The 17,500-nt window shown below is 40.1% G+C and overlaps 1 protein-coding gene across 1 annotated transcript; it reads left to right on the plus strand.

Annotated features, from left to right (window-relative positions):
* Positions 1-10,991: 10,991 nt before the first annotated feature.
* Positions 10,992-12,431, plus strand: LOC137642149 (piggyBac transposable element-derived protein 4-like; the record flags this gene model as incomplete). The annotated part of the gene is made up of 2 exons (XM_068374689.1): positions 10,992-11,138; positions 11,546-12,431. Coding segments are annotated over exons 1-2 (912 nt in total), but the record flags the coding sequence as incomplete, so codon positions are not given.
* Positions 12,432-17,500: the final 5,069 nt, after the last annotated feature.

A 17,500-nucleotide genomic window follows, 5' to 3' on the forward strand; every position in this document is an offset into this window, starting at 1 on the left:
CTTTTCTGCCTCTGGAAAGTTGAGTATTATCTTTACTATGTATAAATGTAAGCTCTTGTCATTTTGAATTAAATCAAAAGTGATATTAACGTAAACAAGAGCTGTTGCCTACCGGAGGCATCCTGGATGCTATCGCTCGCTATTTATGGGCCATTTAGTTAGCTAGAGCGACGTTCCCGGTTTGTTATGCTTTAATAATCTAGCTATCTAGCTCCTCTAGGAATGCTTATATAATGCCGTTATTTTCTAGTTCGGTGATTAGGTAACCGATCTTGCCCTTCACGAGGCTTAGTAGTCTAGGCGTCTGGCCCTAGTACTTTCATGCATGATATAAGTTTTTCCGAGTGTTATATTATTGAAGCTATAGGCAAATATTTTATACATGTAAAATATTGTTGAATGTTCTTTCCAAGATTGTATACGAGAGAGTTTCGGTGAATTAGGTAATCGATTCTCACCGCACCTGGGCTAGTAAACCTAGATACAGAAGTATACTTTCGCACATCCCCGATTGTTCTTTTCTCCTCCGGAGGCTAAGTTCAATCCCTCTCTCCCTCTGAGTAAGCCTTAGGCTTAATCCTACTGGTTCTATCTGTATAATAATTCAGGTATAACTATTCTAAGATATGTCTGTCCTGACCTGATAACCAGAGTGACTGGTTTTTGGGGTTAGGGCAGAACATCAGAGTTTCTAGTCTGTGGTCTGCTTCTTCCTAGCATAGAGAATGAGTCTCCTTTGCTAGGTTATGGGCGGATACAGGATGCTTTGCTTCCCTAGTCCACGTCTGAAGGATTCTGTATGAGATGACTCCTTCCCCGAGTGGTCTAGCAGACTGTCTTGTGTTGTTTTTCTCGGGCTGGAGAATGAGTTTTCCCCGTTGCCCGGCGAAATAACTGCACCTAACTTTGTTCTGGTTGGGAGGAGGATAGCAAGTATTGCCAGTCTTCCTCCCTAATAGACAACTCTAGGTTAGGATGAGCTTCCCTAACTGCTGAGTGTGTCTCTTGCTAGAACGAAGTTTAAAGGACCCTTATCCCTTCCCCACCTCTCTTTCTTTTATTATCTTTTGGCCGCAGTCCTACTTCCGTACCTAGTGTAGGTTAGGATGGAGGACCGAGTCAGCTCTCTGCCGGCTGGCAATTACGTGTCGGCCGGCAGAGACCCCTTGTTCCTTGCAGAGTGAACCCCAGACCTCCCTTGGTCTCCCTTCCATGTCTGCCGGTAGAGTCCGGCAGGCTATGGATTCTTAGGAAGCCTGAATGCTACATGCTCCTCTTCCATAAGTTCACTCTTTCTGGATGGAAGGTTGTATGGCAATGCCACCTTATAACCTTACATCCATACTGTTTCTCTTACTAGTGTTTTGTACCCCTACCCCGCCAGTTGGAAGTTATCTGGTTCTTAGCCACTGTCGGCAGACATGGGTATTGCTACCTTTGCCTGCCGGCAGTGGAAACACAGCCCGAAATCTGCTGGCCACTACGATTAGCGGCCGGCAGCAAGATGTTAGTGTTTTCATCTGCCGGCCGACACACATTATGAACCAGTGACCTGCCAACTATTAGTTAAAGGTAGTATATCTTCGAACTACACGGGGGTTAATGCCGGCCGGCACGTGCTGGCGCACTCCGGCACGTGCCGGACCGTGCTGGCCGGCACAGCAGCAGGCAATGTACAGTAGTTACTATATTTGTAGTGTAGTACACACTGCATTAATAAACTACAGTACAGAGTTTGTTGTAACAGTAAAGTTCTTCCAACATACTTAATGTTATCTTGTACAGCCTCTTATTGAGACCGTACAATATATTGAAAGTGAGTTCTTTCTGTATTCATTCTATCCAGTATATTAAAACTTTATTTCAAGGTGTGAGCTACACCTTAAATTTCCGTTTAGGAAATTGCATAAGGTATTCTAGAATAGAATTAACCTTAATTTTAATATTTTGGGAGGTTACAGCAATTGGCTGGGCAGGAAATACAAGTATGTGCCTTTCCTTCTTTCTTTTATAGCTTTACTGTGTAAGCTACATGTTTCAATATAAGTGAAAAGCCTTCACTTGATACTCATGGATTTTTCTTCTCTTTACAGGAGGACCATCCAAAGTGCGGGAGTGTATTCTGCAATGTCCGCAGTAAGAACTTCTGTGGACATCAGTTTTGCAGGAGGCACGCAGCATGAGCAGCCTCCAGAGGTGATCTCCGCTATTGGGATCCTCAGGTTTGTACTGTATGTTCTAACCTGATTACCGAGGCTTTTAACAACCCTAAGTCGACGGAGTCAAGGGATGCTGCCAGGGAAAAGTTACGAACCTGGGTGAGGGGTTTTCAGAAAAACACCTCAGGCCCCTACCTTTCAAATGAGAAGATGAGGGCATACCTTTTCCCTAAAGCATCGGCTGATGCAGTCATTCCTCACCTTCAGGTGGAGATACCAACTGCCCAGAATCCGGTAGATTCTGAAGTCTCGGCCGCCCTTCAAGACATCCAATTGGACGATAAGATGTCGGAGGTGTCGGATTCTACAGAGAAAGACCTTCTAGGAGAAGGTCAGGAGGAGGAGCTGTCTCAGGCTCCTCAAGCAGAAGAGGAAGAAATCGACGAGGTGTCGGTTACATCGGTTCCGGACCCAGAACCTGTTCCCTCTACATCGTCTGCTATCCCAGATGAACTAGAAAGGACTCTTTCTTCTATTGTTGAGATGATCATAAATTCAAAAAAAGAATGATGAGAAGGAAGCTGCAATGAAACTGGAGATACGTAGACTTGCAGCATCACGTGGGCCCCAGAAGCGACTCAACGTGAAGGATCTTCCTTTGTGCTCGGACACAAATCCTTGGAGGTATGCCGAACACATGCCAATGACAACCGGGAAGATTGTGATATCAGAAAAGTTGGGAGCAATTCCCCTGGAAGAAGTGGAATTTTGTCCCAACAAAGATTCTTATCCAGACTGCTAAGTCCGTCTTAGGAAGGAGCCAGCCTCAAAGGAGGAGACGGAGCCGAAGGAGGTCATAGTTCTCGACCATAGTAAAGCACAGCCATTACTAGCGGGCTCCATGAAAGAGAGGGGCTTCACGAACTCAAAGGTGCCAGCCTTGAGTATGAAGCTCCCCTCCTTTGTGGCCTCTCCAACTAGAGCCTTTCCCTTCATGGAAAAGGGATATAAGGCAGCCTTAAAGGCGGTGGAGGCAGGGAAACCATGCCCCTCCTTGGAGGAGTGCAAGCCGTTATCTCTGACCTTGCCCTTGGACCAAGAAGACTGGAAGGACGTCCACCTTACCTTCTCAGTCGGGAAGCTGGAAGCTGATATTGCTGAACGTCAGTTTGGTGAGGAACTAACAAAACTGTCGGATGTTCTCTTGCGCAGAGAGCAAGAGACTAAGGAAAGACTTGCGGCATCGATGTCGTTGCAAACGACACTAGAAACGATGGCAAGTGACCCCAAGAACCAGGACATGTTCATGGTAGTTGCCAAAACCCATCTGGCTACAGTTACGAAGGATCTCTATAGCTTTATTAAAGCTAGGAGAACCTGTAGAGAGTTCGTGTTCACCTCGGCTGCGGTGAGGCATGATCAGAGGAGACTGATCTCCTCTCATATCTGGGGTAAAGACCTCTTTCCCAATGAAGTGGTTAAAGAGGTAGTAGACAAGGCCGCCACAGAGAATAGGAACCTGCTCAAAATGTGGGGCTTAGATCTTAAGAGAAAGTCTTCTCCAGATGAGGGTCCCCAACCCAAGAAGACAAAAAGGCCTTGGCCATCCTCTCGGCCGGCTAAACCCTACCAACAGCAACAACAACTACTTCTTGTGACCGCGGTGCCTCAGATAGTGGCACAACCTCCAACCACATACCAGCTGGTACCTCAACAAGTGGCGACATAGTCGCCAGTTTTTAACCCAGCCTTCGAAAGGCAGACTTCTTCCTTTCGTTCGAAAGCTAGAGGAACAGCCAGAGGTTCTTCTAGACGCCCTTCAAGAGGAAGGGGATCCAGGGGGGGACGCGGTCAAGAGGCAAGGCCTCAGGTCCACATCAGCAGAAGTGATATACTTCCAGTAGGAGGGAGACTACAGCTATTTAGGGATCGCTGGACCTTCGATCCCTGGGCCCACAGCCTAATAAAGAATGGACTAGGTTAGAGCTGGAGCAGTCCTCCACCTCAATTTCCTCAATTCTTCCAACACTTAACCCCCGTTCTGGAAGAATATGTCCGAGAGCTCTTAGACAAAAGAGTAATCCGTATAGTTAAGTCCATCAAATTCCAAGGAAGGCTTTTTTGTGTACCAAAGAAGGACTCAGAAAAACTCAGAGTCATTCTAGACTTGTCGCCACTCAACAAGTTCATAGTGAACTACAAGTTCAGAATGCTCACACTTCAACACAATAAGGACCTAACTGCCCAAAAGGGCATTTGCTGTTTCTATAGACTTGTCTGATGCTTATTGGCACGTTCCAGTTAATCGTCACCTCTCCTCCTACCTAGGCTTCAAGTTACATAGAAAACTTTACCCCTTCAGAGCCATGCCTTTTGTGCTAAACATAGCCCCAAGGATTTTCACGAAGCTCGCGAACGCAGCCGCCCATCAATTACGCCTATAGGGGGTCCAAGTAGTAGCCTACTTGGGCGACTGGCTGGTGTGGGCAGCATCCAGGACAGAATGAATGCAAGCTTCTAAGATAGTGATCCAGTTCCTGGAACATCTGGGATTCAAGGTCAACATCAAAAAGTCTCGACTTTCTCCAGCTCAAAAATTTTAGTGGCTGGGAATCCACTGGAATTTGGAGTCACATCGACTTTCCATTCCTGGGAAGAAGAGGAAAGAAATAGCAGGATCTGTCAAGAGACTATTGAAATCGAAACGGATATCAAGACACGAACAGGAGAGAGTGCTGGGCTCTCTACAGTTTGCTTCGATAATAGACCCAGTGCTAAGAGCACAGCTAAAGGATACAACAGGAGTCTGGAGAAAATACGCATCAAATACGCGAAGAGATCTAAAAGACCTCTACCGACTCGACTGTGAACGCTTCTCAAGCCGTGGTCCAATGCCGAGCAGTTGAAGAGATCAATACCTCTTCAACCTCCTCCCCCGTCAGTAACTATCCACACAAACACCTCAAAGGAAGGCTGGGGAGGTCACTCTCATCAGAAGAGAGTCCAAGGAGCTTGGTCCAATCTTTTCAAGTCATTTCACATCAACTTTCTAGAAGCCATGGCAATACTTTTGACACTAAAGAAAGTATCTCCTCGCCACTCGACCCACATAAGACTGGTTCTAGACAGCAAGGTGATAGTGAGATGCCTGAATCGACAAGGGTCGAGGTCACCTCAAATCAACCAAGTGATGTTGGTCATATTCCGTTTGGCGGAATGAAAGAAATGGCACCTGTCAGCATTTCACATTCAAGGGTTCCGCACTGTGACAGAGGACGCTCTATCCAGGTTTACACCTATAGAGTCAGAATGGTCCCTTGACGCAGGATCGTTCTCCTTCATCACGAGCCAAGTCCCGGAGCTGCAGATAGACCTATTTGCGACGAAAGACAACAAGAAAATAGATTGTTACGTGTCCCCATAGAGGATCCGGTAGCGGAGGCAGTGGACGCTATGTCCCTAGACTGGAACAGATGGTTCCATATTTATCTGTTCCCTCCGCACAACCTCCTTTTGAAGATTCTCGATAAGCTGAGATCCTTCAAAGGGAAAGCAGCAATAGTGGCCCACAAGTGGCCAAATAGCGTGTGGTTCCCTCTTGCATTGGAACTACGACTAAAATTCGTACCGCTACCAGATCCATCCCTGTCTCAGCGAGTACAAAACTCGACTGTCTTCGCTTCATCACAGAAAACACGGAACCTACATCTCATGATTTTCTCTCCTTAGCGATGAGAAAAAGATTCGGTGTTAAAAGTCAGTTTAAACTTTTGGAGGAAACCAGAAGATATTATAATGCTTCAGGGAAGAAACAGATATCCTTTGTCAATGCGAAAAAACCAAAAGAAATCTCGACAGATTCCTATTTATCATTCTTCATTCACCTTCATGAGCAAGGTTTAGCAGCCAACACAATTCTATTGTTCAAGCCTGCCTTGACAAGTCAGATACCATATGCCTTACAGGTCGACCTTTCTAACGACGTTCTTAATGAACTACAAAGGCCCATGCTGGGCTTAGCCCTTCAGCGCCTCCAAAGACCCTTTGCATGGTCATTAGATATTATTCTTCATTGAATATAAATAATGAACAATGAGGAATGCGCCTAGAAGGTTTTTAATTTAGGTCATATTTCTGTTTGTACTCGCTTTTGGGGCCAGAGTTAGTGAAATAGTGGCTCTCTCTAAAGAGGAAGGCTACGTCCAGTTCTTGGAGGGAGAACTGAATCTATTTCCAGACCCAACGTTTCTAACCAGGAACAAGCTACCCACCAACAGGTGGGGTACCTAGAGAATCTGCCCTCTGAAGGAAGACGCCTAAAGGTCTATCTTCATCGAACTTCAGACTTTATGGGAGAACAGCTGTTCAGAAGAGAAACCCTGGGTTCAAAGTTCTCTATAACTAAGGGCGAAAATCACCCGTGTTATTCGCAGAACGGATCCAGAGAGTACACCCGTTAGTCATGATCCAAGGAAAGTTGCCTCTTCCATAAAATTTCTTTAATCATATGGACTTTGAACATCCTTTTTTGTACACCGGCTGGTAGTCATCCAAGGTGTTCTTTATGCACTATGCGAAGCAAGTGGAGCAACTTAAGAGGTCTGTGGTAGAAGCAGGTAGAATTCTTTAACCTTCTGTTTTAAATCTGCGAGGACCAGTGTAATTAATTTGGGACGATTAATTAAGAGAGTGCGTGTGTAGTCACTGTATGTTACTACACACTGAGCGATAGGCCACGAAAGTGTCCTTACGAACTGTTCCATTGACGTCGGTGAACTATAGCATAATACGGACACTTGTGCCAAGCGTTTCTTACGCTAATGTAAATAAACAGTATACAGACTATATCATTATTATTAATAATTCAATTGAAGTGGCAAATCTGTTTCCTAGTAGATGAAACAATATTTTCTGTTGACTGTTTTTCTTTATGCTTTAACGCATATCATCCACATTTTATAAATTTTATAAATGTTGATCTGATATGTACGTTTATTAGCTTTTAATAAACCAGTTCATAGTGAACTTACTCGCCCACGCTCATTTTATTAGAAATGTACTGAGCATTAAGATTAAAATATGGATATTTCTATCATGGTATGTCTTTTAAGACTGTTCCCTGATTCAAGCAAAAGTCCACTCAATTTAACCCTTCCTTAGGAAGGGTTGACGTGGTACCCTAACGGGATAGTGGCAGAGAGGCAAAATTTGTTCCTATGCGGATACAACCGTTATCCAATAGTTAATAGAGTAGTCATATTGCGGAAGGTGTCACAAATTCATACTGACATTGGTGACTCTTATACAAACTTAGCTTTATAAAGTATAGGGCGAGACCACTATACAAGCTTGTCATTTTGTCATCCATAGTTATTATGTACTCCTCGAGACTTTTTCCAGAGTCTAGTATGACTCTTCCCTGTAGGGGACAGGAAGCACTAACATAGTTCATGCTTAAATGAAATGATGTATGACGGTAACATCGTAGGTCTCCAGGTCTAGACAGACCAGGAAAATATTTTCTTGAGAGTACGGCACCGATTGAGAATATATATATATATATATATATATATATATATATATATATATATATATATATATATATATATATATATACATATATATATATGTATATATATATATATATATATATATATATATATATATATATATATATATATATACATATATATATATGTATATATATATATATATATATATATATATATATATATATATATATATGTATAAAACTTATTATTATTATTATTATTATTATTATTATTAATACTATTATTATCATTATTATTAGCAATGCTACAACCATAGCTGGAAAAGCCGAATGTCCAAGGTTTTCAAGAGAGAAAATAACCCAGTAAGAAAATGAAATGAGAAAATAAATTATTTATGAGATGTGATGAATAGATAATATATATAATATCTTATGATCAGTAACAAGGTTAGAATAGATCTGTAATATGAAAATAATGAAGAGACTTACGTCAAGCCATTGAACATAAAATTATTTGCTTTAAGTTTGAAGTTCTGAAGTTCCATAGATTCAATTGCCTGATTTGGAAGATAATTCCACTCCTTGAATACTGTTTAGTGTTGAGCCTTATGATGGAGAAGGCAAGAGTATTAGTAATTGTATACCTAGTACTACGTACGGGATGGTACAGTTTGGTAAGGTCTGAATACAAATAATGGTCGGAATTGTTGAAAAAAAAAAAAAGGGGGGGGGGGGGAACGTGGATGAAAAATATAGCTGGACTACGGCATTAAATGTTTACCTCAAGATCAGGATTAAAAAAGAAATAATCGACCTAAAGTTTGTGTCAAGCAAATTAGGATGTGAGTCTTCAGCTGACGACCAGGCTGGAGAACAATGCTCAAACTAGGGTAGGATGAAAAAATTAAAATATTTCTTCAGGATAGATTGATCACCAAAAATCTTAAAAGACTTCCTCAATAAGAGAATGAAGAAGAAATAGACTGAATGTCTTTTTCAATAGGTCTGGATCTTGAGGAGCCATTGTTCTTGACCTAATCATGGTTATAATTTAGGTTGTGTTAGGGTACAGATTCATACACCATAATGTGCACTATCCACCAAATTTAGCTATACCTGTATCTAGGAATCCGTAACCCCAGATATACTATACATTTAGAAGATTGAATTAATGCAAAGAGAGTAGCATCATCTGCATATGAAACGAGCTGGTTTTCCAAGCTAAACCACACATATATGTATATTGGATGAAAAATAATAGGCCAATAACACTACTATTAGGAACACCACATTTATTCCTACACTCACTACAGTGCCCATCAATAAATGCACTTTGCAATCTATTATTTAAAGTTTTATTAATTAATGCTAGGAAAAGACCCAGCTACTCATAATCTTGGCTCAGGAGAAAAACGTTTGGTTAGTGGAGAAAACACAAGGCGACCAGATAACTGGAAAGAGATCTTGAGTAATGACGACAATAAAACTCAGCTCATTGAATTACTCCTGAGGGTTTGGTGCATAGAGGAGAATATATCGAAGGTAGAGAAGAAGAAGCTTATCTTAGTTTGTAAGGGCAAGGCGTACGAACTCAGGGCAGACAATGAGAAGATCACTGCATTTCAAATTGAATCTCTTGACTAGACCCAGGAAGAGACTGATTTACGTGTCATTCTCTATTCAACCTATGCCAAGGATGAAGGATACAAATTTGTTCGGGTTTGAAGTCCAGACAGTGACATATTCTTCATACTTCTATATTATGCTCCAAACTTAGGTGTGCAACTCGTTTTTGATACTGGCACTGGGAATAGAAGGCGATTCATAGATGTCACAGAACTATTGAAAGGGTTCACACCAACTTACTGTGCCTCTCTCCTTGGTCTGCTTTCCTTGGTCTGCATGCATTCAGTAGATGCGATATGACCAGTTCCTATAGCCCTGGATAGGTAGCGTGGTGTCGGATTTGGCCGGGACGCGGAGCAAAAACTTGTTTTTTCGTTTCTGCGCATAGACGCCTTGCAGGCTCTGGCCTGTCTACCCAGGAGCCGTTAGTTGCCCACCAGCTTCATCGCAGGAAACATTCGCCACTTCTCTACTCCGACGCATTCGCCAGATATCGGCCTCCAAAGTTGGAATTGTTGCATATTAGCAACCACGCTACCGTAACAGGGGTATGTCACGCATACGCAAACATTTTGTATTTTACATTACTGTATTATTATTTAGTGAAATAATGTAATTGTGTCTATCGGAACATATCAGTGAATGGTGTAGGTACTTGTACCAATCGCCATTTTGTTTTGAAAGCAGCAAGAATGTGATTTTGAGGCTAATTTCTAATTTTCTATTCTTTCCTGTTTTCAGATTTTCAGCATGGCGAAGAAATATCTCAAGGAGGAGGAGTTTTTGGAGCTCCTTTTCGTCAGTAGTGATGAAGAAGAGCCTTTGACCCTTACCTTTGAAGAAGACACTATCCAAGACGACCTGGTCGACAATGAAACCTTGCTGCGTGAGGAAAACGAGGATCAACTTTTGGCTGCTGAAGTAGCGGAAACAGCGCATGAAGAGAGACATGATTTTGCTGTCTCGCACGCAGTTCGTCTTGTTTCCGTTGTTCCTGTGACTCCTGCAGAATCTCCTGTGCCTTCTTCAGCGTCTCCTGGGCCTTCTTCAGCGTATCCTGGGCCTTCTTCAGCGTATCCTGGGCCTTCTTCAGCGTCTCCTGGGCCTTCTTCAGCGTATCCTGCGGTTCCTGTGCCTGATCTTAGTCCCGTGGAGATTAGGAGTAGGAAAAGGAGGAGAGGACCTCTTTGCCCTGCAAAAGGTGTGGCATTGAAGAGATTGCCGGATAACTCTTACATGGCTAGGGACAACACGAAGTGGCACTCAGAGCCAAACCCAACAATGCCACCAATCTTGAAGATTGACCAGTTTGACAGTGCCGGTCTTACCATGGCTGTCTTCGGGTGTAGGACTCCTGCTGAAGTGTTTGACAAATTTTTGACATATATAATGCTTGCAGAAGTGGTCATCCACACCAACGACAAAATCCTAACCCTACGGAACAAATACAAGCGGCAAAATGACCCCACCTTCAAGGATGTGACCCTCATGGAGTTACGTGCCTTCATTGGGATCCTCATCATGACAGGGGCACGGAAGGACAATCATCTGACAGCGGAAGAAATGTTCTCTAAGTCTCTAGGATGTCCCTTCTACATGAGCATCATGAGTGAGCGCCGCTTCGCCTTTATTCAGAGGGCCCTACGTTTTGACAGCATTGCCACGAGGGAGCAGCGTGTGACACATGACAAATTTGCTCCCATAAGGAATTTGTGGGACCAGGTCATTGCCAATTGCATTGCCAACTATGAACCCAGTGGGCATCTCACTGTGGATGAGCAGCTCCTCGGCTTCAGGGGACGGTGCCGTTTCAGGATGTACATCCCGAATAAACCAGCAAAGTATGTAAAAAGTTTTATTTATATATATATATATATATATATATATATATATATATATATATATATATATATATATATATATGATAGATAGATATATATATATATGCAATATGTTTAATTTTTTTGATATATATGCAATTTTTTAAATTTTTTTATAGGTCTAGTTTTGTTTTCTTTATATTTATTGTTTCTTTTATTTTGTTTTCTTTATATTTATTGTTTTTTATTTTGTTTTCTTTATATTTATTGTTTCTTTTATTTTGTTTTCTTTATATTTATTGTTTCTTTTATTTTGTTTTCCTTATATTTATTGTTTCTTTTATTTTGTTTTCTTTATATTTATTGTTTCTTTTATTTTGTTTTCTTTATATTTATTGTTTCTTTGATTTTGTTTTCTTTTCTCTTAGGTATGGCATCAAGTTAGTTATGGCATGTGATGCAGACACGTTCTACATGTGCAATGCCATTCCCTACCTGGGCAAGGGAACTACCAATACAAGTACGCCCTTGGGAGAATACTTCACGTTGGAGCTAACCCGACCCTTCAGGAAGGCTGGGCGTATTGTTACGACGGACAACTGGTTTACTTCCCTGCCACTAGCCAAGGCTCTCCGTGAACGTGGGATGCATTTAGTTGGTAATATTCGTCCAAAACCATACCTGCCTACTGTGTTGCTGTCAACGCCCATGGAATTAGGCGAATCTGTTGCCACGTATAATTACAAGGACAAGGTCACCGTTTTGTGCCAACGTGTCAAGCCGACGAAAAGGATCCAGATTCTTTCCACAGTTCATCACAATCCCACAGTTATTGAGGATCATAAAAATCACATGCACATGTTTTATAATGCCACAAAGGGAGGAGTTGACACGTTCAATCAGATATGTTCTGCCCTGACCTGCAGCAGGAAGACCTGGAGGTGGCCCGTATGTGTCTTCTATGGGATTATCAATCTTTTTGTGAATAATTCCTTTTTTATCCACCAAAATTTGCCTGACAACACCTTGTATAACAGGAGGCAATTTTCTGCGGAATTGGCCATGGAACTCGCCCGTGATGCAGCACTTTCAAGACTCGCAAACAAGAGGTACCTCCCAAGGGACTTGACATACCTCATTTGCTCTGTTTTTGCGGTACAAGAGCCCGAAGACGAGAGTCCAGACACTCCAAAACGAAGTGAAAAGCGCAACAGATGCCCTCTCTGCCCTTCTTCTTCTAATGTCAGGACCAAGCTTTTGTGTGGCAATTGCCATAAGCCTGTTTGTAACTCCCATGTCAACTACACCTGCGACCAGTGCCAACTCAAGTAGTAAGTTTCACGAATTATTTTTCTTACCCGTTTATACTTACTAAAAACAATTTTTAACCTTTTTGCTGTCATCTAGGGTTATCATAGATTATTTATTTACCATTTTATTGCATATACATCAATTATTAGTACTCTTTCTAGGTATGCCTTTCTTTTACGTCAATTGCGCACGGTACATGTTACATTTGAACTAAGCTTTTGCCCAGTTTATATTAACTATATATAATTCCTAAGGTTTTGCCATCATCTGGGATCATTGTAGATGACTTTTGGAAAAATTCATCCAAATATAATAATTATTACCACTATAAATATAGCATTCCTTTCACACAAATATTTTGTAGTGATTTTGCGTATACAAAAATTAACCGCTTTTTCTTTTCTTTACAGATCTGGCAGTTATGCTGATATCGGCGATTTTTTTACGTCAAGTTGTGCACATAGGACTCTAGTTGCAGCACCCAAGTGGTTTTTTGTTCATTGTTTTATTTTAAAGTGTCCAGTGCAAGTTATTTAGGAAAAATTGTATTTTTATACTTATTTTCGTATTTATGTAAGTACAGTGTTATTTTATATTCAAAGTTTTTTTTCTCCTACACCAGTAGAAAGTAGACTCTTTAAACTAGTAAACTTAAAAAAAAAAAAAATTGTAAATTGGTATCCTCCTGTTAACCCCCCCGAAAAGGAGTGTAACACATATGACACCACTCTACCTGTTACGGGCGGGTTTGGCCACGCTACCTGTCCAGGGTTAAAGGAATTGTCAAGTTAAAATCGCTGCGAATTTCACAGAAATGCTTAAAGTACCAAGAAGTCTTCAGTTGCCTAGGGGAGTCATGGGAGGTAACCGATGAAATATTCCTTACTCTTGAGGATTTCACCTGCACCATGTATTCTGCCAAAACTAAGACAAAGGAAGTTAACCAGCTTCGATACCAAATACTCAAGTTAAAGTGCAGTGGGCAGTCGCTGGATTCAAAGAAGAATGTTGATCTTTCATCTCTTCAGCCACCAAGAGTGTCTAAATGAGCATATGGAAGCGTGCCCATTATCCCAAACCTGAGGTCCCTCATCCAGCTGTGGATCATGGTTGGATAATGAAGGATGGAAATCTAGATCCCTGTTGGTTCAAGGAACTGCACTTCCTACAAGTATGGCTGATATACTTGAGACGATGGACGATGATGAGACGTCTGATGATGAAAGCCTAGATGAAAAGAATGAAAGTGATGGAAATTTTGATGATGACTATGAAAGTGATCATAGTGGGTCTCACTTGTACTAAGAAAGTTTCAAGTAACAAGATGGTAGATTTCAGGGTCGAGGGACCAAGGACCTTCCTTGTATCACAAGATATTTCCAATAATTGCCTTTCCATTAATCAAAAGTGGACCCAAAGGTACCCAAGTAGACTATCAAACTTTATACCTTGCATAGGTTAACTTTTTTCTGTAGTCCAAAGCAACATAGTGTGAATTTTCCCAATAAGGTCTTGCATCATATGAGTATATTGTACATTCATGTAGTTTCATTTATTTCATTCATGATTTTCGTAACCTTCAAATAAAGCATTTCTGTTGTTGATTTATGTGACTTTCCCCAAATTTACTGACAGACTTGTTGAGACTGCCTTTATTGAATGCTGTGATCTCAAGAACTTAGGTGAGGACACGAATATTATCTCTCTTGCTGCATTCATGGAGGAGTTATAGCCAAGTCAAAATTACGACGTCCAGAGTGGTGGCCATCTTGAATTTCAGCATGATGTAATTAGTGGACATTGTTGAGAATGCGTTTTTTTTTATTCTCTGACCCCAAAACCTGGGAAAACACACGAAAATAATAGCCCCTCTGTAAGAAGAGTTATGAGCTTTATCAGTTTTTACGATTTTGAGGCTAAAAAACAACAAATTTGAAAATTTACCTTTTTACATACCATCTCATTTCCTTGATTTGGCCAATAAGTACACTTAATGGGTATCATTCTATTTCTTGAAGTCTCTAGAGATGAAACAAGGCAGAAAATGAGATCAGATATTGGTCTGGCTGGTCCTGGGGTTACATTTATGGAGGTGCCTAAAATTTTCACTTGACCCCAAATTTGGTGACCTTTTGACCTCTGGTGACCTAATTATTAAACATAATTGAAAATTGTCTATTTCATCTGTTAGAGAGGCCCAAAGCAAACATTTTGATATGTCATTTATCTTTCTCTGACCATTCAGTCCGGAGTTATGTCTAATTTGGTTTCCCCTACCCCAAAATTGGCAGCAGCAAAATTCGATGATGTCATCGAAGAAGTGGCCCAGTAGTGGTAGTGAGTCCCTATTTTTTCAATGGGAACATTAAAAATATGCAAATATGGATCAAATGCTACAACCTAAATGCACTTTTGTCAATTTTAAGGGGGGGGGGGGTGCAAGGTGATCCCCCTCAGCCCACGGAGCACACAGGCTTTAGAATTAGGTATTCAATAACTGATCATATCCATGGAAAATCAACAGATTATAACAAACCATTATGTATGACATATATAGACTATGAAAAAGCTTTTGATTCTGTTAAACACGTAGCAGTAAAGAAAACACTTCAGTAACAATGAAAAGAAGAATCTTATATTAGAACACTTGAAGATATCTATGCAGGACGTACAGGAATCCTAAAATTACAAAAAGATAATGAGAACATTCCGATTGAGGAAGGAGTTAGACAGGAAGACCCATCTTTTCTAAATTATTCACAACATTCCTAGAAGAAGTTTTTAAGAATTTAGATAAGGAAAATGTAGAAATTAATATTAATGGGGAATTCCTTTACACCTTAGGATTTGCAGATGACATAGTTGTGTTTAGTGAACTATGGGAGGAATTACGAAAGATGAGAGAATATTTTCTTAGAGAAAGCAGAAATGTAGGGCTGAAAATGAATATGAGTAAAGCAAAGATAAATGTTTAATGAAAATGTGGAGATAAAACAAATAAGAGTTTTGGACGAACCTCTAGAGATTACTAGTGAATATACATACTAAAGATAGACTGTGTTTCCCTAGGAAACGAGACCAAAATTAAAAGAAGGTTAAGCATGGAATGGAGAGCATTTGGTAAATAAACTGATATGGTAAAAATTAAAATGCCCCTTTCTCTAAAGGGAAACGTATTTATTGAAATGGTCCTACCAGTATTAACTTATGCATCAGAAACTTGGAGCCTTAAAAAAACCTTAAAGTATAAGCTATTTACAACACAAAGAGCTAAGGGAGGAATGATATGTAAAAAAAAAAAGATAACTAACAGAAAGAAATGGGGCAACACGGATACTAGAGCAAACTAAAGAGGAAGACATTCTAAAAACGTAAAAAAAGGAAATGGACATGGGCTGGACATACAATGATAATGACAGACAATAAATGAAAATTAAAAATAACAAAATGGGTCCCTAGAGATTATATAAGAGACAGGGAAAGAAAATTACAACGATGGATTGACGAACTAAGAATGTTTTAGGTTGTGGACTGGTACAGAAAGACCATAAAAAGCTGCAAGTGAAAGGACATGTCTGAGGCTTTTGTTCTGCAGTGGACTAGTAACGGCTGATTATGATGATGATATATATATATATATATATATATACATATATATATATATATATATATATATATATATATATATATATATATATGAATATATGTATATATGCATATATATACATATATATATATATATATATATATATATATATATATATATATATACATATATATATATATATATATATATGTGTGTGTGTTTGTATACATAAATATATATACATGTATGTATATTTATCTATCTATCTATCTATCTATCTATATATATATATATATATATATATATATATATATATATATATATATATATACATATATATATAATTATATATATATATATATATATATATATATATATATATATATATATACATATATATATATATATATATATATATATACATATATATATATATATATCTATATATATATTGTTAGGTTAAGTGCCCTTGTTGGAAGAAGTGTATTCCGCTTGTTTCTTAGTATTGCTTGTTTAATAATCGCCATTAACCTGTTGTTCTTTTTCTGGAGGGTCAAGTGAGTTGACGTGTGTCGGAAGATGTCCGATAGCAGTCAGTCGGTCAGTCAGTCAGTCAGTCAGAGACAGTCAGGTATGCTTACCTGTGGACCAGTTCGTAGCAGCGTCAGGTACTGGATACCTGGTTATTTGGTTTGAAGCCGTCGGATGGAGTACGATCTTCGAATTGGCGTGTTTTCAACATCGAGAGGACATGTCGAGTATGACATCACTGGGCTGCAGCATTAGCGTGTTTTCGTCGTCGTGAGGATGACGTGTCAAGTGTGATCTCATTGGGCAGCAGCTTTAGCCGGAATTAGTGCGTTTTCGTTGTATGGAGGACGACGTCATGTGGAGTGTGGGTCCACTGGGCATCATTAGTGTATTTTCGTCAGCTGGGGAACGACACTGTGTGGAGGGTTAACCTCATTGGCAGCATGGAGCTGTATTGATGACCTTATGTATAGGTTTGTCTGTTGTTGCTGTGTCGTAAGCTGTAATCTCCTTAGGTGGAGTGGGACCTTTTGAAGGTTGACCTAATGATGCCTTGTTTTGCCTAATTCTCAGAATTGTTTAGAAGTCATGCATTTAAGTAATGTAATACTTTACTGCTCTCATGATTTTTATTATTTTCATATTTTGAATGATTCAACTTTGTATTAATGTTAATTGTTTGACTGACTTGCTGACTCATTTGTATAAAAGTGTAAATATTTAATTGTAATAAATTAGTTTTAAGGTTACTTTATTTTGCTTTATTCCTCCCTCCCTTGCTGGGATTTATCTCTGCCAGTTTTTCCAGTCTTGAATGCCTTACAACTTAAAGAACCTGATGAACCATTAAGTCGGTTCGTAACAATGGCGACCTTGCCAGGATTCGGCACTGTTTGACTGGCAGGTTCGTGGCAGCATCGGAGGAGGGTAAAAGAGGTGCTGTTTAAAAAAAAAG

This window comes from Palaemon carinicauda, chromosome 6 (assembly GCF_036898095.1).
Source record: "Palaemon carinicauda isolate YSFRI2023 chromosome 6, ASM3689809v2, whole genome shotgun sequence".
Classification (NCBI taxonomy): domain Eukaryota; kingdom Metazoa; phylum Arthropoda; class Malacostraca; order Decapoda; family Palaemonidae; genus Palaemon; species Palaemon carinicauda.